Genomic DNA, 26,026 nt, shown 5'->3' on the forward strand with positions numbered 1-26,026 from the left:
AATGTCCATTCATCCAATCCATCTCTCATTGGCCTTCTACTAATGGGGTCTCGGTTGATTTCCATTCCTTTAGCTACCCAGATATTTCGGTTCTCTATTAACAAAGATAGATTTGTGAAAGATTCCAACACAAGTGCCCAAGTCCCTTTTTTCTGCTTGGAAGGATGACACTGATATCACATTCACTTAACTTACGGGAATTTGGCGGAGAAAGGAGAGAATGCTCACAACTTTCTTTTCCTCATTATACATATGGATTTTGAGAAGTAGAGCAGAACCTGGATGATTTCTATCTATAACGGAATTCTGAGCTAGTCTAAAGAACATTTTCTGCACTAAGTCTCTGTCCTATGACAGGCGCCCCCAAGAAACCAGTCTTAGAAAGACTATATAAGATAGTAACAACCATCACCCAAAAGACAAGCCATATTAAAGTTAGTGAACAATACATTAAAGGTGTGATGTCACAAACCCAGCCTAACAGTCCCTTGCTTAGGCATGGTTCAGATTCTCATTTAAGGTCGTGTGCACTCTTTTCCCATTAAATCAGGATATGATAGGTCGGTTGCAGATTCAACTAAAACTAAATCAGATATTCTGACGTTTAGTGTGCTCAAGAAAGGAATACCATTTCTTTCATTGTCCTGGCGGAAATTTTAAATATAGAACTGCATACCTTTTCATGGAGACGTGATATGTTATCCAGCTGCAAATGTGTCTGCATGAAAGGAAATGAATATATCTCAACGAAGCAACAATGTTTCTTTTGGTAAATCACTGCATTGTTTTTTGCTTGGCCGGAAAAACAAAAATGCACAAGTAAATAAACATGACATGAAAAGATAACTGCCTGTCTAAAATCATACATAGGGATGTAACTTAATAGAACAGATACTCAGTTATTATACCACCCCAATGAAAATTTTTATCAGACTCTTATACACTCTCCTCAGGCCAAGATATCAGCCTGGACCTGTATTAGTAATCGCAAATTAAAAGTTTGCACCTGTTGTCTTGTGCCGTTGGATTGACCTGTGACACAACTCTAGGAGATAACTCCTTCCGTAGGTTACATATAAACTTGAATCCACAGGTCCACAATTAGAATGAAATTATTAAACTAAATATAGGTAGTGACTAGACTTCTTCCACCTGCAAAGGTAATATACACAGTTTTTCAAATAGTCGGTGGTTTTTCAAATACTCCAGAGATTACCTCTGTTGCAGAGTTACATATAAACTCAAATCCACAGGCCCACAGTTAAAAATGAAATTATTAAACTAAATATAGGTGATGACACTAGATAACCATCACCACAAAGGTATATGTTGTTTATGTATGAATAATATATGAGTAATCTAAAATCTCAAAAAATGGGACTTACTAGCTTATATCAGCAATCTACCTAAGGAGGTTTCCTCAAGCTGTCACAAATTTTTCCCTCACAGCCTTTCAAAATAGATCCACATTCTATCAATAGTCATCTTTCAAAACAGATCCACATTCTATCAATAGTCATTAGGAAGTCTACTCCAGTCTTCAGAAATTCTTAATAGGATTAACTATTTCTTTTTTACCCAGTGCTCATAAGCATAAAGGGCATAAGAGATGAAGCTTACACTTTGAAAGCATGAGCTCTCATAATAGCAGAAAGGGTAAAGAAAAATAAATCAAGGGATTGTTAAACCTTTGTTGATCTGGTTCGTGTTAAAGCAGCCTGAAGTTGTTTTTCTAGATGTACAAGATCTGTCACACTAAGATGGTCATCATACGGCTCTCCAAGTTCCCTACGTAAATATACTTAATTATAAATCAGCATCAGTTAAAAATTTGACTAAGTTTACAGTGCCAGCAATGCTACCTTTCCACAATATGGAGGAGTTCTACACTTGTGTGCAGTCCTGCATATTTAGAGTATTGCTCCTACATGCAACAAGATCAACTGTCAGTGTGAAACTAGGTATGGCTTTACAACCATCACAGTGCTGTGTGGCTTTACATATCTGAAAAGTTGCAACGTAAACAGGTAAGAAACAAGATACACAATTTTAACAGTGACAAAAATAATTTCTTCACAATCATTACAAAATCAGCAAATATTAATTTAAAAGAAAAGAAATCTTGTCTACTATACTATGATGTCAATTTTGTCTAAGAAAAACGTGCATTTTGTTCTTTTCTCAGTATTTTATTATTATACATGCATTTTGTTCTTTTCTCAATTGTTACGTATAAATTTTATAATTAGGTTAAAAGGTCCAAGCTAGAAGGAGATGTGGGCCTGTAATTGGGTCCGCTAAATTGATTAAAGGGGCATTTCAAAATAATCAGTTGAACCAGACGTCCTTCTAAGGAAATAGGCGGATCGAATGGTCCGCGGGTCGGGTGGTCCGCAAGTCGGATGGTTCGCAGGTCGGGTTGTTCGCAAGTCGGATGGTTTGCAAGTCGGACAATCCACAAGTCGGATGGTCCGCAGGTCGGATAGTCCGCCAGTCGGATGGTCTGCGAGTTGGACAATCCACAAGTCGGAAGGTCCGCGGTCGGAAAGGTAGGTCAGTTGATCCGCAGTCGGATAAGTAAGTCGGAAGGTCCGTGGTCGGACAAGCAGGTCGGTTGGTTTAAGGTCGGTTGATCCGCAGTCGGATAAGCAAGTCGGAAGGTCCGTGGTCGGACAATTAGGTCGTTTGGTCCGCAGTCGGATAAGAAGGTCGGAAGGTCCGTGGTCGGACAGACAAGTCGTTTGGTCTGCGGTCGGATGAGCGAGTCGGCTGTTGTGGAGGTCGGATGCTGCGGAGAGCGAGTGAGAATAGTAGCTTGGTCGGTTGGGTTACGCGGGTAACAAGACGGTTGAGAACACGTGTCAGCAAAAGAGGAATTAGTAGACGGTTGAGAGAAGGCGTTGTAACCGTTCGGGCTACGGTTCCAGGTACTGTTTCAGAGGAATATTTAAGGATTGGGATCAGCAACAGGGGATCTTCAATCATCTTCAAACAACAGCAAAGTGATTCGAGGATCATCATTTAATTTTCAGTCTGTAGCATTTATTTTCCAGTTTACTTACAGTGTTTAGAGATTCCGAATCTCAGATATTAATTATATCAAATTCGAAGATAATATCCTATTTTCGAATTTTACTTTTTATTGTTGAAAAATTTGCATTAACATCAATATTTTATTATTTTATTCTGGGATGGGGTAGTTATGTAACTTCTCAGGGTGCCATGTAATGAAGAACCCATGGCCACAACTCATATGAATACTTGTAAACTAGAGTAACAATAACAGTTTTATAATTATATTTAAAAACTGAGATGTTGGTCAAGACTCAAAGGAAACTTTAACAATTATTATTACTAAAAACCAAAATTTGTTATCGTGCAATACTAAGATGAATAATCAAAAAGATATTCAAATATGTCCAAAGTTTAAAAAGAACATAAAAATCTTATGGTGATAGGTAATAAAAAATTTATGACCAAAATAACATTTGAGCAACAATAAAACATAACACTGACCTTTTGGTTAAGACTCCAGAATTTTAAAAATAGTATTAGAAGTCAAAAGTTTAATACCATACAATATTGAGAAGAATTAACGCAAAAATAATCAAATATGCCTAAATAAGTTGCAAATAAATAAATAAATAAATAAAATTTTAAAATAAAATAATAATATTAACTAAATAAATAAACAAAAAAAAATTCTTGATTCAAAATCAAATGTGTTACCTAATATTCTATTTTCGGATTTTATTTTTTATTGTTGAAAAATTTGCATCAACATCAATATTTTATTATTTTATTCTGGGATGGGGTAGTTATGTAACTTCTCAGGGTGCCATGTAATGAAGAACCGATGGCCACAACTCATATGAATACTTGTAAACTAGAGTAACAATAACAGTTTTATAATTATATTTAAAACCAAAATTTGTTATCGTGCAATACTAAGATGAATAATCAAAAAGATATTCAAATACGTCCAAATTTTAAAAAGTACATAAAAAAAAATTCCACAAATCTTATGGTGATAGATAATGAAAAACATAACACTGACCTTTTGGTTAAGACTCCAGAATTTTAACAATAGTATTAGAAGTCAAAAGTTTAATACCATACAATATTGAGAAGAATTAACGGAAAAATAATCAAATATGCCTAAATAAGTTGCAAATAAATAAATAAAGAAATAAAGTTTTAAAATAAAATAATAATAATGATAATACTATTAACTAAATAAATAAACAAAAAAAAAATTCTTTATTCAAAATCAAATGTGTTACCTGCCAAGCATTGGCAAAAAAATCAAAGGAAAATCAATGAATTTTAATGACTAAAAAACTTCAGGTTTAATGCCCTTTCCTTCTTATCACAAGTTTTGTTCACATAGTACAGGCAAGAGTCCTCAATTTTCTACCAATATAGGTAGATCTCAAAAGTGCTCTTGTTGCGGACACATTGTGTCTTATTAAAATTGCTTATATTATGATAACTCATATAAAATTTATTCATATCTTATTTTAGTAAAAAGGATAAAAGGTAAAAATTGTATTTGGTTTATTATACCATTTTATGACAAGTTCTGCTGTGGTCTGTGCCATACGGCATGCCATATGCCTGCCTTCAAACAAGCTCTAGAACACGACCATGAGTGACTAACATTTCCTAAGCCAGATGATTGATAAATTCCCATGACTTCTATTAGTTGCCCAAAATTTGTTTTTTCATTGTTTTATTATATTTTATGGAAGTCAAGATACAACTAATATACTACATGTGAAATTGGAGTATGGCATTAGACTACTGACTACCAATACAAATTATTAAATATAAAATTTTGATAAAATACGATGGTGATGAAAATTGGAAATCAATCAATATGGAATTAATAAATTAAGACTTTGTATGACCCAAATGTTAGAAAGTATTTATATGTTTTAATGATTCCTAGAAAGATCAAATGCATGCAGTAAAGCATTTAGGTGAGGGTAATTAAACTCCATCACTTAAGCTATAGATGGTTTATTTTATTTATTTTTTTGTGCAACATAAGGACTTCCCAGAAAATCACCCATCCTAGTACTACTCTCACCCAAACACACTTAATTCGGAGTTCTGGTGGGATATGATGCGTTAGACTAGACTACTATAGGTTGTGCAAGCTATAGATGAAGGTTAGATCAAGAAGGTTGAGCATATTTTCGTTTTCGCCAAGGAAGATGGTAGAAATTGATCCATCATAAGACTGTTTTCCAAACAGTATTCTGTCCTTCATTTTCATTTTACCTAAGAAAATAATAAATGTTCATCTAACAATACAAATGTGTCAAAAGAGTAATCACGAAAAGCATGTAGTTACGCCATTCTGCATACCCAGCTGTTGAGAATGCTCACAAACAGTAGGGGTAATTATAACTCTCTATTATATCTATGCTAAATAAAATTTTGGAACCATAACGTCTCAGCATGAGATTCATTAAGTTCGGTTACATTGAATCTTACTTGTGTACCAGAAACTCCTTCACGAGGACCTGATTCAGTTTCAACACGACTTTGGTATTGTTCCAGAATGTCTGTCAGGCTGGAAGATAATAAACACAAAGTTAAATGAGAGTCTTATGAACTGATTTAATTAACATGAATAAAATGCAAGGCTTCTCCAAGGAAGATGAGAGTAGGCATGAAAATACAACCAATAATGACCAATACATACAGAAACAGATACAAAGAAAGGACAAATAGTGAAAATGATAAGCTTCTCCAAAATAAAATATGGAGTACACTTTTTGTTTCCTTCATGATAATAAGGTTGGATCACGGATACAAGGTGAACAAACTCCATAAGAGAACAAAGCTACTTACTTAGAATTTCTTAATTTTGACATAGGCAGTGCATAGTTATGTTGTAAATATTTTAGTTTGGTATAGTTATCTTCACATACGGAGTTCAAGGCATTCCAACAAAGTTTAACACTCCCAAGAGGCCAAACAAACATCTTTAGCAATTTCTAGTTGCGGGAAACATATGGAGTTTATTATATAGCATATAAGACAATCTATCATATACTAGAGAAAGGGTACAATGTTGTTGCTTGCTTAGTCGCTTTTTTGTGAGGAAACTCCTTTTTGGCTTGCTTTGGGTTGAGCTTTTGAGCTTCGGTGGGCTTTTCATCGATTTTGGTTAACCTTTTCCGGGGTGTGCCGAGAGTAGATGTAAATATACTTTCTTCTGGTATATATACATTTCGATCATTCCGTTTAAAAAAAAAAAAAAACAGAAAGAAAGGTATGTCTCAGACTCTCAGCGAAATAAAAAACATTATAGTGTGTTTGTTTGTGGTGTTTTGGGTTGGGTTTTACTATTATATCACATCAAAAAATTATTTCAATTCAAAATTTTACTATTTAAAACCCAAATCCAAAATTCAACTTTCCATAAATAAACACAATAATATGAGATATCCAGTGAAAGGAGTGAGACTAAAAATCCTAACAAAAGACGACAAAAGATTACTAATGAGGATAAACAACACAGTCTAGGTCATGGAAGATACAGGGAATCTAGCTAATTTCAGAAGGGGCCCCTATAAGAGTAAACCTATGCTGAGACCCTACAATCAACCAGCCTTGCTGTCTTATCTTCAAGCTCGCCTACTTTTGTGTTTTTACCTCAACTCTAACAAGTGAATTAGGGATGTAATGAAACATGCAGGACCTTTAGTGCTGTTATTTATTTTGTAATCACTATGAAAGCAATTAATTTCCTACTTTATTTCCCCCCCTGTAAATCTGTAATTGTTAATATATTTGATTTACTATATATTTTATATATTAATCTTATACATACAACATGAGATAATAATATAACAACAGGACATCCACTGTAAAAATACTTTCCTATGATCACACCTCCTTTTATTCTCTACATACTAAAACTCCCAAAATGTTTTCAAGAAATCAGTTGATCTGATCATCTAAATAAACTTATAGATATGAATTTTCCCCAAATTTCCTTCAAAATTCTTGTAAATTTTAATTGTTGTAGGTTGTCTGTCAAGTATTGTGTACTTTTCTTTAGACATCACAGGAGCTGTTCCATGCATGGGTAAAGGCTGTACTTATCTCTGTAGAAAATTGTGTCTTACCAAATATTATTTAGAAACCAATAAATTAATAATAAGTTGATGCTGCTTGCAAAATATTTTCAAACAGGGATTAGATGTCAAGTTAATTAGGTAGAACTAAAATAGAAGAGTCACTCTGGAGAAGCAAAATATTAAAAACTAAATGGTTTATTATGTCAGATTGTTCTTCCCATTCTTCCCATTTTCTTTCTCTTGAATAAATTAAGGTTAGCCACAATTATTTTATTTACGGTGGAACAAGAATTATTTGGAGAGTTCACATTTTCATTTTCTTGTATTCAACACCTTTTCTTAGTACACGAACCAGCTTCTTCATGAAAAAATGAATCAATGCAATCTCCATAAAAAATCAATGTCCTAGCTTTGATAGCACTCAATTTTTAAAACTAATTAGTGGTCATAGTCAAGTAGATCGAGTTCCCTCGAGCTCCAAGTAACATGAAAATGAATCAATGCAATCTCCATTAAAAATCAATGTCCTAGCTTTGATAGCACTCAATTTTTAAAACTAATTAGTGGTCATATAGTCAAGTAGATCGAGTTCCCTCGAGCTCCAAGTAACATGACTTGTCAATAGAGTTGTGCACCCTATAGCATTGCTTGCTAAGTACAAGTATTTCACAAGTAACTTGTCAACAGAGCGGAGTATTATATAGGTGTTGCAATGCTCACCAAGTCTCAATTGTAGGGAGTAGCCTTTAGTCCTTCTAAGCTCAAGAAGATTAAATATGTACTCAATAAAACTTTATGAATTCAACAATGGCAAGTTATTTTTAAATATCATGCAAGTCACGGCCTGACATACTTGCATATTCTTTCCAATTATACTAGGGCTCATGAAGCATGGTCAGTTGAGTATTTATTGAATAGGCTTAAACTTGTGGTCAAACTCAAGCGCTGGAACCAAGAACAAGTCGAGTCAAACTCCAGCACCTTTCCAATTGAGTTATTATGCATCGCCCTTTAAAGAATGATTGGTAATCATACATCCCAAGTAATCTCTTGCATTGAAAACGATCTTTACTTGAAGAAATGTAAGGAAATAATTTTAGTTTTTGCTAGCCTTTGTGAGATTGTTTCGTAATGAGGTATTGCAGTTGAAATATCTAATCAAGATATTTCAAGAGCTTGTTTAAAAGTGTTTTATGTGCTTATAAGTTGTAATACCTAGGTTCAAATACCTGACATTAGAGTGTTTGATCATACAATCCAGGCATCTAAGAGTATTTCCAAGCAAAACAGTCCTTCTACTTCCAAAGTAAATCTTCAAAACCACTCCTGCTCCAATGCTCCCAACAATGCGTTGATTATTTTCATTCTCAACTGCTCCATCAACCGAAGCTCAATATCGGCAGGCTTCGATTGAATAGAGGGTGGTGGCAGCCCCCTCAACTGCTCCATCAACCGAAGCTCAATATCGGCAGGCTTCGATTGAATAGAGGGTGGTGGCAGCCCCCTTAACTGCTCCATCAACCGAAGCTCAATATCGGCAGGCTTCGATTGAATAGAGGGTGGTGGCAGCCCCTTTCCAGTATCTCTAGATGTCTTCTCAAGTACAACCATCATCATTCAGATCATTTTTCAATTCTTGGACTAGAGAAGGATACACATTACGCAAAACTAGATCCTTCTGGCTACATTCCCCTCAATACCACAGAAAAATAGTAGAAGCTAAGGAACGTAATATGTGCATCCATCACAACTACATTCCTCTAGAATTTGTTATGCTTGGCTTCAACCTTACATATCTTATTGTCATCCCAAAATAATGTTATCTGATATAACGTCGATGGGATGCATTGCATTGACATATATGGATCCAACTTCTATACAAGTAATGCAACATAAGTATATTATTAAAAAATATAAAATACACACATTAACACAATGTAAATAATATATACTTTATCTACTCACAAAAAATCAATAATTCAATAAAAAATATTATTTTTTTTTATTACCAACATAGTTCTCCATACCTTAAAAAATACATCTATGTAAAAACAAAAAGTGAACAAACATTTCCCCATAGTTGAAGTTTTTGCAACATGAATACTTCTCTCCTTCCAAACAACAAGCATTATTGGTAGTGAATCATATTGCTCATTTCGGGTGTTCACTTTGTAGTATTTTTGGATGAATTTGTTTTTTATGTTGGATATAGAAAATTGTGAAGTAACATAAAAATAATATTGTATATTGAATTGTTGATCTTTTGTAACAGGCAATGTATATTATATATATTATGTTAATGTACGTATATAATATATATTTTTTTATAATATTTATAGAGAATCTCATGCCACCCAAAAACACAAAGTAAACAAACCCTTTGTTTATTTTGTGCTTTTATCTCAACAAAGTTCCATATGCTTATTTGAGTATTTTCTCTAACATCTAACGGCTTCATCTAAGGTCTGCCACACTCCTACAAAACAACAAGAGCCCCTGGTTGTGAAACACCTTTATCTTTGCTGGTGGTTTGTATTTTTGCCTATAGTATACTTTGCTACTCCCAGCTAATATGATTTCTTGGCTTAGCATAGCTTCCCCTCCTTACGAACATTGAATGCGCTGCTTTTGATTACTGCATTCAATGTCTAAGTTTGAGCCCTACTATGATCATTTCAAACTATAAGCTCTCTTGGTTACTCATTTTGTAAACCACCTTAAAAAAGCAAAGAGTTCAAAAATGGGCACTATCTAATAGTAAGAATAAAAAAGAAATTATTTTTATATACATGTTACCATGTTATGTTCTATTGCCTATGAGTCGCAAGTTTATTCTTCAACAAGTAGGCTGTTTGGGTCTTGTCCTCTCCCAAACTTATCAAATCTTATGGAGATCCTTCTCATAATTTTATCCCCTTCCTATTGTGCATTTTGGATCTTCGTTGAAATTTTTGCTCTCAATGTTTCCTATCTCGAATCAACCCATAAGTGTAATTGCTCATTTCTTGAGTTCATGAATTATAGAAACTTTCCTTGGCACTCAAAATTTCTAAATCCTTGGGATAGAATTGCTTTGTTTTTTTATCATATTTTCATCCCTTCTTTGTAATGAGATTGTTACATCCCAATATAATGCTTCGAATCCTCATCTTCGTCCATCCGCTAATTGTACTACAAATATTTTTGTCCAATCTAGTGTTAGTCATAGAGTGAATAGTAAGTTAGAAGATATAAATTTGTGACTAGCACCATTATCGATTAGTATCTTACCTTCTTTCTTTGCACCATTATCGATTAGTATCTTACCTTCTTTCTTTGCACAACTCTGTGCAACCACAGGGTCTGCAGGCTCGATAATATTACCATAGCGAAAAAGCAAAGTCCTCTCTTTTATCAATGCACATGCTTATTCTTTCGTCCAATCTGTTTGCCCGATAGGTTCATAATATTTGTAGTGTTGAAGATTTAAGAGGGCATTTATGTCTTGGAGTTTATAGCGCAAATAGAGTCCCTTGGTTCGCAATTTAATCAATTCTTGGGGTGAGACAAAAGTTTTAAAAAATATTTAAAATATTGGGTTAGGGTGTACGGGGTCTGGCAGAAAAATATTCTCTGTTGCACGTGTCCTGAAGCTGACAGGCCCAACGGCTTGGCCCCGCCTGTTATGAGGCCGAGATTAGCCGTTCCTTATGCGCAACAAGCTTGGATATACCATGAATATAGGAGATATATGCGAAATACGTACTTGCACCGAGACATAGGCTATCAATCCATTGTATAGGGATAAGAAGCTCGTACACATAGGATAGACTATGGCCGAGAACTTGCGAAACTATCAACTGGGACAATACTCCCCCACCTCAAGTAGCAAACGCCCTTGGACGCTACCTGCGTGCACCGACGTTGCTTCTCACACCTTTGCATTCTTTTAAGTGTTAGTACACACTTTCTGCATACCTTTCGTGCTCACCCAATGTCAACGAGGTTCCCTATAGCCAACCCACATATAGCCCATTCCGCAGCTCATCTACGCACTCTCTGGAGCACTATTTGTTGTGGCTTGCACATGTCGCCCAAATATCGCCCTTAACGTGGTTCATCCCACACGAATAAAACTCTTCCACCCTAGCACAAAACACCATCGAGCGTGCCCTCTCCCTCAAGGAACACTTCACTCGGAATGTCCATTTGGACATGCTCACCCGTGTGTGTCGCCAGCTATGCTCTCCTACAGAGCATGACTCGAACCGTTTACTTTGATCATTACCATCATCAAGGCTACTCTGGTACCACATTTTACGCGCCAAAAAACGTGCCCAAAACCTGACACACTTGGCGCTTAGATCCTACCCGCTTGGAAGCTCAAACCAACCGTCCTTGTGCGCAAGAAGCTTGGGTATAACATGTGATATAGGAAATATATACTAAACACATACCTGCACACATAGTATATCAATCCACCATAAGGAAATAAAAGGTTTGTACACATGGGACGGACTATGACTGAGAACCTAAGGTGAAACTGCCAAACTGTGACACCTGGCTCGCAGTTTAACCATTTTTTGGAGTCAGAGGCAGGAATATCAAGTTTGAATTTTTGACTGACTGGTTGTCTTCAAGTGCACTCAAAAGGATGATTGGAAGGTCTTAGAGAAGTTGTTGATAGATCCGTTGGCTGCCCCGTATTACTGGAACTAGATCAAGTTGTTTGGTCGACTAATAAAAGATTATGTGTGGCGCCAAATTGCAGAAATTTTGAAATGTATGTCCGCTAGCTTGCACCTGAAGATTATCCTCAATGTTTTAGACAACTTCATGGAAATCTTTAGGTGCCTGGGTCTAAGTAGACAAAGTACATCACATTGGACACTTTAGACCTTTCATAAAGTAGCCCACGTAGTGCGCATCCCTCAAAGCTCGAAACTTGGCTAACTAATTGAACAAATAGAGTCACATAGTCACCCACCGATCCTTCTTGTTTAATGTATGTGTTGTCGTAAAAAAATTGCCATCGACAACCTAATCGGAAAAGCCTGTCGGAATTGATTTGTTCGTAGACTTCCCTAGCATCTTCAAGTAAGGATACAAGCTATCTCGGGATGATCTTCTGATTAACGCAACAAGAAGGTAAACGTTCGAATTGGAAACATTAAATGCTGAAAATTTAGATTTCAAAGGTAAAATAAAACTATAAATCAAAGTGAAAGGCTAAGAAAAATTGAAAAAAAAAAAATGCAATAAAGAAAATGCATGTAAAAGGTGAAAGAATCTCCTCAATGTCTCTGGAATGTCGTTTTTCTATCCCTTAGATGTGGATCAATAGCGTGAATAAGGCCTTGTTTTTGGATAGATTTTCTCTCTCTAGACCTTTTCAACAAATATCTTAGCCTCTATCCTATAAAACAGCCCCACATCACCTTCTTGATCGAGTCCACACCTGGACTTGCTCCTATGGACTGTTGCAAGGATGGGTTAGCCCGAGAAGGTGAAGAGATGTGTGTAATGTCTTTGGGATGTCGCTTTGTATCCCCTTGGTGTGAATCAACATCCTGGATAAGAAAATTCACTCACTTGAATGCTTAGACAACAATGGAGGCTAACAACGTGGAAACATACAAGCAATGCCATATCATCTCAAAGTTCCTTGCATAATTTTGTTGCATATTTCTAAAAGTATTAATGATAACTTGTTCATGAAATCACCAGGTGTGGTGCAACAAAAAAATGAATAGCATTTGTCATAGGTGTAAAAAGGCTAAAAGTATTAATGATAACTTGTTCGTGGAATCACCAGGTGTGGTGCAGCAAAAAAATGAATAGCGTTTGGCATAGGTGTAAAAAGGCTAGGCCAAGAAGAAAAAGGGATTTTTTGGGTTGGGGTTGATTTGAGGTCTACTAATGGTTTTTAAAGGTTCTGGTCTCAATTTCATTCTTAAGTTTCTCAACCTTTGTTTTTTTTTTCCCTAGAAGGACTAAGTCTTATCTTTTAAGAAATAATATACGGCTTTTTATCTCAAAAAATGAACACCATCCTTTTCTTCCGGCAACAAGAGCTCCTTCTCTTCCGAGTTGGCATGAAGCCTCTTCTGTTGATTCACTGTCCATTAATACATGATAAGGCCATGACAAGCTCATATACACCAACATCATTACAAGCTTAAACGTACCACCACATATGTCATATCTTGCTAGTTGCTTTGTGCGATACCACATTGCTCTTTCAAGACAATTGTAAAATTCAATCGATTATGTGATTATTACCCCAACTCTTTAACTTCAATAATATTACTTTTAATGCTCAAGCTTACTTGTTGCGTTTATTAGCCTTTGGCCTTTAACTTGTGTGGAGCATTGAATCTTTCGGCTTTATGGTTGTTTATACATAATAACTAATATATTGCATATTATCTACCAAGAACATTCTTCAGTGTAAGCAGGGGACTTTAAAAAATATCACAATTTTTTGAGCTTATAGATATATAAAGTAAATAATGTACACATCTTAGTTCCATGATAACTTGTTTTTTGGTGTCATTCTTTTCATTGTTTCCCAATCTTCTAGTTCCTAGAACTCTATGTTTTCCTTACAGGAAGGATTCCTAAAAGCAAAGGTAGCATTTGAAAATGCCTAGTGAATTGTGAATCGCTAAAAACCTATAAATATAAATGAGCCTTGCAATCACTAACATGTAGGCTTTTCTTCCACATAATCTTTAAAGTTTCCCTTTTTCGTTTCAAAATGAAATGAATAGGTTTATTTACACTATTAGAATCAAATGGGCCTAATTTTATTAATGGTCAGAACTGTAATACCCCGGGAGTTGGGCCGATGCTAGGTCAACTCCCGTGGATAAGTTGATGTCAGGTCATCCGAGGTTGAATATAGGTTAAAATAGATTGAATATATTACTTATTTCAATAATATGCATATTCTTTTTCGGAAATCCTACTGAAAGAACTCTAGAGTTAAATGGGTGACCCAGAGAAGTCTCCCAGGGTGCGCACGTGAGTAAGGACAGAAGCGCGCTGGCCTAGCAATTGACGATCCTTGGGGTGCAATGTGGACGTTGCATTCTTAAGTGGGAAATAATATAATACTCCCGGAGTTGGGCCGGTGCTAGGTCAACTCCCATGGATTAGCCGGTACCAGGCTATCCGAGGTTGCATATAAGTTCAAAAAATTGATTGAATAGACTACTCATGTCAACAATATGCAATCCCGATATGTGTGAGAGTGCAATCCCGATATGTGTGAGAGGACAGAAACGCGCTGGAAAGACTAGTGTTGACCTGTGAGGCCAGTCTGCAATCCCGATACAGCCCGACTTTGTGTGGTTTGCGGGCCGGAATGTCACGAGAACAATTTTCTTCTCTATATTTCTTCATTTTCATAAGTCAATAATTATATACGAGTAACTACTAAACTCAACAACACTTGATTTCTTTAGTATTCCAGCATTAACTTCTATAGAAGATATTCTTTCTTTAGTAGTGCAACTAGATGTAGAAAGAAAAATAAATTAGTCAAACGTCATTAAAAAAAAAAAAAAAAAAAACTTAGTCCAAAACCTTCCATTAATAGGATCAAACCTATGAAAATAATTCAATAGGAAAGGTAAATTAACAAACAATATTTTCTTTTGGAAGAAAATTCTAGAAGAATAGGTTTTGGATGTGATATTTCAGAGAAATGGGTGTTTAATATCATGATATGATAAGAAAAGGAAAAAAACTTGTGGATAGTGGGGAAACAAATTTTAAAGCATAACCTATCACAACTTAACATAATCTTAATTAATGGTAATAATCATTCGAGTAAAAGGAGCAATAAATGAGCCATGGGTTTGTTTCTTTTGGTTTGAAATTAGAATTTTAATTTAAATAGTATTTTAACGTGATATTTTGTTTGAAAAATAATATATTTTTATTAGGAATGTGTAGGCTGAGTAGTAGTGATTGGGGATTTGAAACTCAAACCAAACACACTCAGGAGTTATAAGATCTGGTTTACGCCAAGCATAGTCAAAATCTACTAGATTTCTATTATAATCCTGATGTGAATGGTCCATTTGTATTAGATAATATGGATGGTCCATTTGTATTAGATATCTTTGGTCTTTCTATGCCATGTACAATTTTTTTGTCATTTTATTTTAGGAATTAGGCATGATTAGAATACTAATTTCAATATGCTTAAGTCATTCTCCATCCACTTCCACTCAAAATTAGCCTATGACCAAAACTTTGATGTGTTTGGTGAGGTATCTTTGGTCCTTCTATCATGGCTGTCACGGCGTCACCACGGCGTTCTGGCGCTCTTCGGGGAGCCAAGCGTCACCGCCCCGCCTTGTGACATAAGGCAGTCTGGCGACGTCGCGGCGTGTAGCCCTACACCGGAAATCAAGCCTTAACCCGATTCTACCCTTAAACCTACCTGAACCAGATTGAACCGGTCTGAATATAAGGATCTTCTTAGAAATTTTCTATTTTGTTGCGCCGCTGTTGTGTTTCTGCGGATCTTCCCCTCTGCTCCAGTTCGCCGAAGCCGCTCCAGTCCACCGACGACGCACCAATCGCCGAAGCCGGGCTCCAGTTTGCTATTCCTCATCTTCTGGATGAGTGAAATCTTAATTTTGATTTCTCAGTGGAATTTCAATTTTGATCGCTGGATATGCTTATTTTTTATTTATTTTTTTATATTATTATTCTATTATTAGTTTTTTAATATATATATTATATTACTATTATTAGCTAGTGTTTTAATAATATTTAGTTAATTATATATATATTTTATTTGTTAATATAATAATATTATTTATTTTTATTTTGCAACATATTTTCTAAAATTTTTCATTTTATAAAATTTTTTTTTATTTATTTTGTATTATTTTGATATATTGATATATAAATATTTATAGGATTAAATTTTCTATGGCCGAAAGTGAAGCGTCAACGATAGACCCATCCAAAGATCCCAAAAGAAAAACTAAGTCAAATGATCCGGGTTGAAAATACTTTTTGGCCGGATTTGGGAAATAGCGATTTGGTGTAATGTTCCCTTTGCCATAAGCAAGTACGATCGGGAATAAAGCAATTGAAATAACACTTGCTTAGAAATTCTGGAGATGTAGAGAAGTGTTCAAAAACTACCGAAGAAATCCGGAATGAGATGCGGGAGTTTCTAAAGAAAAAGACAGTAGGAAAGCAGTCCAGTCGTAGTCGTGTTGAATGAGATGATGACGACGACATTGACGACGATGTTGATGTGAATGTTCAAGGTGCAAAACAAGGGGTATCGCACGACTCAGTTTCTTATCCTAGCTCGGGTACTTTGAGCAAGAGGAAGCGTTCGCAATCTTTTCTAAATTTTTCATCGATGCCGTCACAAGGTGGACAAAAAAGCAAGTCGGTTGCTTCAATGCTTAGAAAAATCCCGGAGGAAATCATTGAGGAAAAACATAGCAAAACGAGTAGTGGAAGTCAAAGAACATTGAAAACGTGTACAAGGAGCAAGGAGGAGATCGAAATATTTCATGGACATATTGCCGATTTTTTTTACGAAAATGGCATACCATTCAATGTGGCAAAGTCTCGAGAAGTTTTGAGATAATGATTGAGTCAGCAGGGCAAATGGGACCGGGTGTAAAAGATCCAAGTTATCATGAATTACGAGTTCCTCTTTTGGAGAAGGCGGTAAAAAAGACGCAAACATTGAAGGGAAAATATGTTATTGCTTGAAAGCAATACGGATGTTCACTTATGGCCGACGGGTGGACTGATAAAAGAGGGCGGCATTTGATTAATTTCCTCGTCAATAGCCTAGAAGGTACATTTTTTTTGGAGTCGATTGATGCATCAAGTCAAGCTCAAGTTGCATCACTGTTGGCGCATTTACTTCAGGCGAAAATTTAAGAAATTGGAAAAGAATACGTGGTTCAGGCAGTAACGAACAATGGTGCTAATTCCAAGGCAGCGGGTAAAATATTGGAGCAGCGCATACCCACTTTATATTGAACTCCTTGTGCAGCTCATTGCCTTGATCTTATGTTGGAATATATCGGAAAATTGTCTGTTTTCCGGGCAAAGATTGACAATGCAAGAAGAGTTACTACCTATATCTATAATTACGTAAGGCTCTTTAATGCGATGCGGGAGAAGACGGACGGCAGTGATCTTATGAGACCTGGGCCTACCCGGTTTGCTATTTCATTTTTTACTTTGCAGAGCTTATATAAGCATAGGGATGCTTTGAGGAGCTTATTTTATTAGCAAAGATTGGACTGCATCGAAATTGGCTAATACAAATGCCGGGAGATTAGTAGCAAACACGGTTTTGTCTTCTCCTTTTTGGATTGGTGTGGATTATTGTATAAAAGCATCGCATCCACTTATAATTATTTTGAGGATCGTTGACGGGGATGAAAAACCAGCGATGCCGGAGCTTGCAGTAGCAATGAATAAAGCTAAAAGGAAAATCAAAGAAAATTTTGAGAAAAAACCAAATTTGTTGAAAGAAATTATGCATATTATCGATTGTCGGTAGGAGGATCAAATGGAAGTTGAGTTGTATGGAGCTGCATTATTTCTTAATCCTTCCAAGTACTTTGATCTCAAGGTGAGTGATAATGCATATGCTCGTGAGACACGAGCTATGTTTAATGATGTTCTTGAAAAAATGGTCACTGATGATGAATTGCAAACAAAGATTTGTGATCAAGTCGATTATGATAATATGCAGGGAAGCTTCGGAAAACAATTGGCTATTAAGCAAAAAAAGGCAAAAAGTTCTCGTAAGTGCTTAATTTTTATAATTTATATTTTATTTATTTATTTTTCCATTTTTCTTTAAAGATCGAACTAAATATTTTTTTTTAATGTTTTACAATTTTAGTTGATCGGTGGAATGCTTTTGGAGGCCTTCATTTCAAGCTTCAATCACTTGCCTTCCGTATAATTAGTCTTTGTTGTTCGTCCTCTGGGTGTGAACGCAATTGGAGCTCATTTGAATTTGTAAGTATTTATCTACTTATATAAATAATATATTAAGCATTATTGTTATTGTAGTCATATACTAATATATTATAATTTTTTTTTAGATTCACACGAAAAACGAAATAGATTAGAGCATAAGAGATTGAACGATTTAGTTTTCGTTCAATACAATTGAAAAATTGCGAATAGATTTCAAAAGAAGGAAAGAACTTCAATCCTTTGGTGTTGGAGGAATTTGAATGGGATAATGAGTGGGTTCTCGACACCAATGATGTAGTTCATTCGGGAGAGGATCTTACATGGAGTCATGTTGATGAAGCTATACGTGCATCGGCAAATCTTGAACGCCGCAATATTCTTAGAAGGGGAAATATCGGAGATACATCGGGTTCATCAATACAATTATACTCTAAACGTCCTAAGAAAGCGTCAACTTCGGCATTGATGGAGCAAGAATTAGACGATGAAAATGTATCATTAGATGATGACATTGATGATGATGATTTGGAAGATATTTCTAGGGGTAGTGGTGGACTTGAGCTCTTTGATTGTTGAAATTTGAGATGATTAAATTGGTGGTTTAGAAATTAATGGATAGTATTTTGTTTTGTTTAATGATTGAAATTATATATTTTATGGTATTATATTTCTTTTTATGATTTAAGGCATATGATATTTATAATTATATATATCTATTTAATTTTCTACATAGTACGCTGCGTTCGCCATGTTGTCGCCATGGCAGCCGCGCCCGCAAAAGGGCGCTGCGACAACCATGCCTTCTATGCTATGTACAAATTTTTTGTCAGTGTATTTTAGGAATTAGGCATGATTAGAATATTATTTTGTAGATGTATTTCATATATATTGTAAGATATCTAATCAACTTTACAAAATAATATAGCATCATGGTCTATGTTAGTATGTTTATCTTTCGATAAAACATTTGTTAAACCGTTTTGTTTCACCTCTTGCAGACACCGCTATCACAATCGTGCTCCTCTCGTTCCAACCCTAACAACAACAACACATATAAGTCTCATACTCCTAGTATACGACACCAAAGCTTTGGTCGGCACATGACAACACATGGAGACTCCGATTTTAAATTGTTAATGACATTATGTTCGTTGTCCAATTTTCAGCTAGTACTCGAGTTATTTTTCATTTTAAGTTAAAAAGAAAATTCTGGGTAACATACTTGGTTTTTGCGTTTTTGATACTTTTTTATTGTTTGTCATTGTTCGTAGCGATCTACCCGCAGTTCATTTATGGAAATATTGGGTGTCGATATGGCTATTGTCACTAGACTCACATGTAATAACTACAATCTTTTAGTATAGATAATAAAAATTTTTTGGATTTGGCGAGAAATATGGTGAATTGTCATTGGCGATATTTCTTAACTTCAACAAGCCAAAGAGGGATAAAAGAATATTATTGATCGATGAGAGGATGGTGGCAGAAAGAATAATCAAACATGATGTGGCTTAGGAATACATCTAAACTTGATTCATGTCCAATAGCCTTCATCCACCACCTAGTCTAACTTGAAACAACCATCAAATCAACCAACTTATGACTTTCTTGCGCACATGTAGCCTATTTGGAATAAATTGAATCAGGTAAAAATTAGGACGGATTATTTTCACCATTCAAATTCTCATGGCCCTAAATATATTTTGTCCATGCCTTATTGTTACATCAACAACCTCTTCCTACGCTTGACACTGTCATTCAAGAAATTATCGTTGAGAAGACTACTAGTCATTTGGATAAATCTCCTCCATTTGATTTCTCATCCTGCCACTACCCAATAGTCCTATCTTCGTACACTTCTACTTAATAGTCTTAGCCTTAGATATGAAAAATTGCCAGTTTTCTAATCATGATTTTGCTTATACCCTACTAAGGAATACCAGTATTGTCATTGTCGTGGTCATATTGTGACGTCTATCCTAGTTGCCCATTGAAGCATAATGAGGGTTCTTTGAGACCTCGTGATGTTTGTCAATTGAATGTTTCCTCAATTATAGATATTTCTACGGATCCAGTTTACATACGATAATAGATCTTTTCCAATACTTTCACAACTATGCTTGCCATTTTAGGTCACTCTCTTTGGTATTTCAATTATGCTTGTAATCGCATGACCTTTAATATTTTTTTGTTGCCTTCTACCTTGTTTTTCGTGTCGTTGCCTCGTATTCACAGGCTAATGGTCCTCAAATGTATATTTACCCATATTGGGTGTGTTTCGAATTCTATCGTAAAGTCTTTCTTAAACTTATTGTATTCCTCATTGATCCTTAAATCTTATTTATATTGGTTAACTAGTTGAAAATGGTCTTAGTGTCATTTTTTGTTCCTCTAGTGTGTAGGTAAGTGATTTATGAGATGAGTAAGTTTGAGTCCCCTCCATATTCCCTCTCACATCCTGTTTATTGTCGTTGCTCTTGCTTCCCCCACTTTCTGGTAGCATCTTTGTATTGGCCATGCCTCTAGTTTTAAAATAAAGTCTTTAATTTTCTATATAGTGTAAGGATGTTTTCACTTTAATCTTTTCTTATTATTTACATTATAATCTAGGAAAACCTACATTATCTTTAATGAATAAGGCATCTATTGTGATAAACCTCTTTCTTTAATCCACTATGAGATTTGGGATCTCTTGCCTTTTTTCCATGATTGGTTCTCTATTTCATACTTTTTCTGTCCGCCTTTAAGGGTCACATTTACCTTTTGCGTCATCATGCTTCATATTAAAAATATCCTTTATAATTTTTTATACAAATGTCATTCTATTAGTATTATAAGGCACTAATGAAAGTATTTTTGTAAATTTTTCTTTATTTGTACTACGTTTTGATATAATAATTAATATTTAAAGATCTAACACACAAAAAGCAAATGAGACCCTTAGAGCCGGACGAATGTAATATTATTTAGCAATGACTTTTCTCAATTTTGGTTAAATTCTTTTGTGTTTACATTCAATTTGCAACCATGGTTTGTATAGTTTTCTTGTTTAAGTCAGATCTTCGTATTGATAATGGTCTTGAGTATACATAATATGCATGTTTTTTGTTATATAATATATAATAATATAATATAGTTGGTAAGAATAATAATATAAGTATAATATATATGAATGTGTGTGATAATTAATGCATCTAATATTTAAAGATATATATAGATATATGGAGAGAGAGGCAGTGGAGGAGATTGATCCGAATTGTCTGTGTTCTCTTTTTCTACATTCAACATATACATATATATATATAGGGTAAGGAACCTACTACAAAACATCCACATTACACCAACGTCGACAAATCGAATATACTTGCAAGGTGATACGATAGACATACGTGTACATAACACTCCCCCTTGGATGTTTTATACAAAGAATGTGCCTCGTTAAAACCTTACTATGAAAAACCCTGTGGGAAAAAATCATAGTGAAGGAAAAAGAGTACATCATTCTTGTATTAATACGCTCCCCCTGTTTTGAACTTTATTTGATGTCTTTCATTCGACGCATACCAATTCCTTCCACCAGTTTGTTGAATGTTGCCGTCGGTAGCGCCTTCGCAAAATAAATCTGCAAAATTTTCAGACGATCGAATTTGTTGCACATTAATTTCACCACTTTTCTGAAGGTCGAGAGTAAAGAAGAACTTCGGAGATACGTGCTTTGTCCGATCGTCTTTAATATATCCTCCTTTTAATTGAGCTATACAAGCTGCATTATCTTCAAATAATATTGTAGGAGGTAATATATCATCGGTAATCAAGCCACAATTTTTCTGAATATGGTGAGTCAAGGACCTTAACCAAACGCATTCACGACTGGCTTCGTGAATTGCTAAAACCTCAGCATGGTTTGAAGAGGTAGTTGTTATTGTCCGTTTAGCAGATCTCCAAGAGATTGCGGTTCCACCACAAATGAATAAATAGCCAGTTTGAGATTTTGCTTTGTGTGGATCAGACAGATAACCAGCATCAGCATAACCAGTTAATTCATTTCGAGATTCACTCGAATAAAATAAACCGAGGTCATGAGTCCCCTGGAGGTAACGAAAAATGTGCTTGATACCATTCCAATGGCGCTTTGTGGGGGATGCGCTAAACCTGGCCAGTAGATTTACTGAAAAAGATATATCTGACTTGGTACAATTTGCAAGGTACATTAATGCGCCAATAGCGCTAAGATATGGTACCTCGGGGCCAAGTATTTCTTCATTTTCTTCTCTTGGCCTAAATAGATCTTTACTGGGATCAAGAGATCTGACCACCATTGGTGTACTCAGAGAGTGAGATTTATCCATGTAAAATTGTTTTAATACCTTTTGGGTATATGTGGATTGATGGATAAAATATTCCATTGTTCACATGACCCACCTGTAATCCCAGACAATATTTTGTCTTTCCAAAATCTTTGATTTCAAATTCTTTTTTTAGATATTCAACTGCAATTTGGATCTCTTCTGGAGTTCCAATTAAATTGAGATCATCAACATATATTGCAATAATGACAAAATTTGATCTATTTTTCTTTATAAAAACGCATGGGCATATTGGATCATTAGTATAACCTTTTTTTATTAAACATTTGCTCAGACGGTTATACCACATTCGCCCCGATTGTTTAAGTCTATACAATGACTTTTTCAATTTGATGGAATATGATTCCCTTGAGTTTAATTTGTATGTTTCGGGCATGTTGAATCCCTCAGGAACTTTCATATAAACATCAGTATCCAAGGAGCCATAAAGATATGCAGTGACTACGTCTAAAAGACGCATATCGAGTTTTTTTCCACTGCTAGGTACACAAGGTATCTAAATGTTATTCCATCAACAACTGGAGAGTACGTTTCATCAAAATCTACTCCAGGCCTTTGTGAGAATCCCTGAGCTACAAGACGGGCTTTATATCTCACAATTTCATTATGCTCATTTATTTTCCGTACAAACACCCATTTGTATCCAACTGGTTTTAGAACAATTGGTCCGAAGACCTCTCTTTTGTTTAATGAGCCAAGCTCTGATTGAATCGCATTTTCCCATTTTGGCCAATCATTTTTTTGCTGACATTCATGAACCGATTTTGGCTCTGGATCCTCGTTTTCTTCCATTATATCAAGTGCTAAACTGTATGCGAAGGCATTATCAATAATTGCCTCTTTACGGCTCCAACATTTTCTTGAAGTAACATAGTTAATTGAGTTTTCAATAATCTCATCATGTTCTTCAAGATCGTGCTCTTCTTGAGCAATTATTTCAGGGTTGACTTCCTCGTTAGATTGAGGTTTATCAATGTCATTCCTGATATTTTTATGATTATCATCATTAATTCCTCTTTTCTTTCGAGGATGTTTATATTTGGAACCAAGTGGTCTACCACGCTTTAAGCGTGTCGCTGATTCATTAGCACTTGCAATTTGTCTATCAGGGACAATTATTTTAGCCAGAGCATTAGCAGCTTGGATGTATGATCGAGTGACTTTGCTCGAGTCATTGAATGCATCCGGTAACTGATTTGCAATATTTTGCAAATGTATAATGCGTTGAACTTCTAGTTCACTCTGCTTTGTACGAGGATCACAAAAATTCAATGAGATTTTCCAATTAATATCCCTTTTCGGTTCGTTTTTGTCTCCACCTAATGTCGGAAAATATGATTCGTCAAAATGGCAATCTGCAAATCTTGCAGTGAATAAATCACCCATCATAGGCTCAAAATATTTTATAATTGATGGCGATTCATATCCAACATAAATGTCCAATCTACGTTGATAACCCATTTTTGTACGTTTGGGGGGTGGAATAGGAACATAAACAGCACACCCAAAAATACGTAGATGAGATATATTTGGTTCGTGACCAAATACTAACTACATTGGGGAATAGCTATGATAGCTTGTCGGCCTCATTCTTATAAGTGTTCCTGCATGTAAGATTGCATGCCCCCAAGCTGAAACGGGCAACATAGACCTCATCAGTAATGGTCTAGAAATCAATTGCAATTTTTTAATAAGTGATTCTGCCGGGCCATTTTGTGTATGAACATGAGCAACTGGGTGCTCTACATTAATTCCAATCGACATGCAATAATCATCAAATGCATTCGATGTATATTCACCAGTATTATCCAAACGTATAGTCTTAATTGGATTATTGGGGAATTGTGCCCGTAATTTAATAATTTGGGCAAACAATCTCGCGAATGCCATATTGCGAGTAGATAATAAACAGACATGTGACCATCTGGTAGATGCATCAATAAGCACCATAAAATATTTAAATGGCCCACTCGGTGAGTCTATTGGTCCACATATATCCCCGTGTATTCTTTCCAAAAATGTAGGTGATTCAATACCTACTTTAGCTGGCGATGGCCTGGTTATCAATTTTCCCTGAGTGCAGGCAACACATGTTAACTCATTTGAATTTTCACTCTTTTTGACCTTTTAATGAATGGCCATGCGAATTCTCAATTATTCGCCTCATCATTATACTGCCAGGATGCCCAAGGCGATCATGCCGTGAGGTGTGTTTCAACAACACCTAATCTGGCATAATATAAACCAGTAGAGAGTGAGGATAATCTCTTAATGATGCATTTCCTTTTATCAATGATATCGGTGATCAATAAAAATTCACCATCGTTATCACTCATAATTCCAATGTGATAACCATTTTTCCGGATGTCATGAAAGCTCAGTAGAGTTCTTCGAGCTTTAGTGGCCAACAGTACATACTGTATCACAATTTTCGTCCCCGCGGGGAGAAATATAATGGCTTCTCCAGAGCCTTCAATTAATTTTGCACTGCCACTTATTGTATTGACATTCATTCCTTCCCTTTTCAAATGGGAAAAATATTTTTCGTGTTTCAATATGGTATGTGTCGTTGCACTGTCAATGAAACACATATTTGCATCATTTTGTTTGGCATCCATTTAACCTTCAAATATAAATAAACGCAGTATTAATAGAGACGGATATAAGAATTACAAAATACATTACAAAAAAGTAGTATGTGATAATTTAAATATTACAAAATATAATGTAAAATGACATAATATGTCTATCACTGGGGGTTTGCTGGATCTACGACAAAATCCGCTATATCAAGATCCGTTGTGTCGTAATCCAAAAGATCATCATCGGGGTCGTCATCGTTATCAACGGGATTAGTCTCGACCTCCTTCCATTTTTTCTGCAGTGAGGATTGATAAAGATCGGCTAGGTGTTTGGCTGTTCTACAGGTATTGGCCCAATGGCCTTCAATGCCACACCGATTACAACTGCCGATTTGTCTCTTTCCCTGTTTAGCCTTTTCGGCTATATCCCCATGTTGGGCTTTACTCTGCATCCTGTTAATGTCAAAACTACGGCGATTTTAAGGGGTATATCGACCGCGTTGACTCTCACGACCGCGACTACGTCCACAGCCTCTACCACGTCTTCGGCCTCGTTCAGAAAATGTCACGTTCGCTTCAGGGAACGGATTGGAACCAGTGGGCCAGGACTGATGATTTTTCATCAATAACTCATTATTTTGCTCAGCTAATAAAAGACATGCAATGAGCTGTGAGTACTTTTGAAAGTTTTTCTCACGATATTGCTGTTGCAGCACAACATTCGAGGCATGAAAGGTAGAAAGAGTCTTCTCCAATTTATCATTCTCAGTAACATGTTCTCCGCAGAGTTTCAACTGAGATTTAATCTGGTGGATAGCAGAGTTGTACTCTGTAACAGTTTTAAAATCCTGCAACCGCAGGTTAAGCCAATCATGTGGGGCTTTCGGGAGAGTAATATATTTCAAGTGCCCAAATCTCTCCCTCAATTCATTCCACAAATTTAGTGGATCTTTCACCGTCAAATATTCAGACTGTAGAGGAATGTCCAAATGATGACGGATGAAAATAA

At 35.6% G+C, this 26,026-nt stretch overlaps 1 protein-coding gene across 1 annotated transcript in view; it reads right to left on the minus strand.

Annotated features, from left to right (window-relative positions):
- Nucleotides 1-26,026, minus strand: part of LOC127245258 (MADS-box protein EJ2-like) — a 33,581-nt gene that overhangs the window by 4,279 nt on the left and 3,276 nt on the right. Inside the window, exons 2-5 of the mRNA XM_051266020.1 lie at nucleotides 5,503-5,581; nucleotides 1,863-1,924; nucleotides 1,689-1,788; nucleotides 677-718 (exon numbers count right to left, since the gene is read on the minus strand). Coding sequence (XP_051121977.1) covers nucleotides 677-718; nucleotides 1,689-1,788; nucleotides 1,863-1,924; nucleotides 5,503-5,581 — 283 coding nt within the window. The remainder of the gene's footprint in view (nucleotides 1-676; nucleotides 719-1,688; nucleotides 1,789-1,862; nucleotides 1,925-5,502; nucleotides 5,582-26,026) is intronic.

This window comes from Andrographis paniculata, unplaced genomic scaffold (genome assembly GCF_009805555.1).
Source record: "Andrographis paniculata isolate CXL003 unplaced genomic scaffold, ASM980555v1 Contig22END, whole genome shotgun sequence".
NCBI lineage: Eukaryota > Viridiplantae > Streptophyta > Magnoliopsida > Lamiales > Acanthaceae > Andrographis > Andrographis paniculata.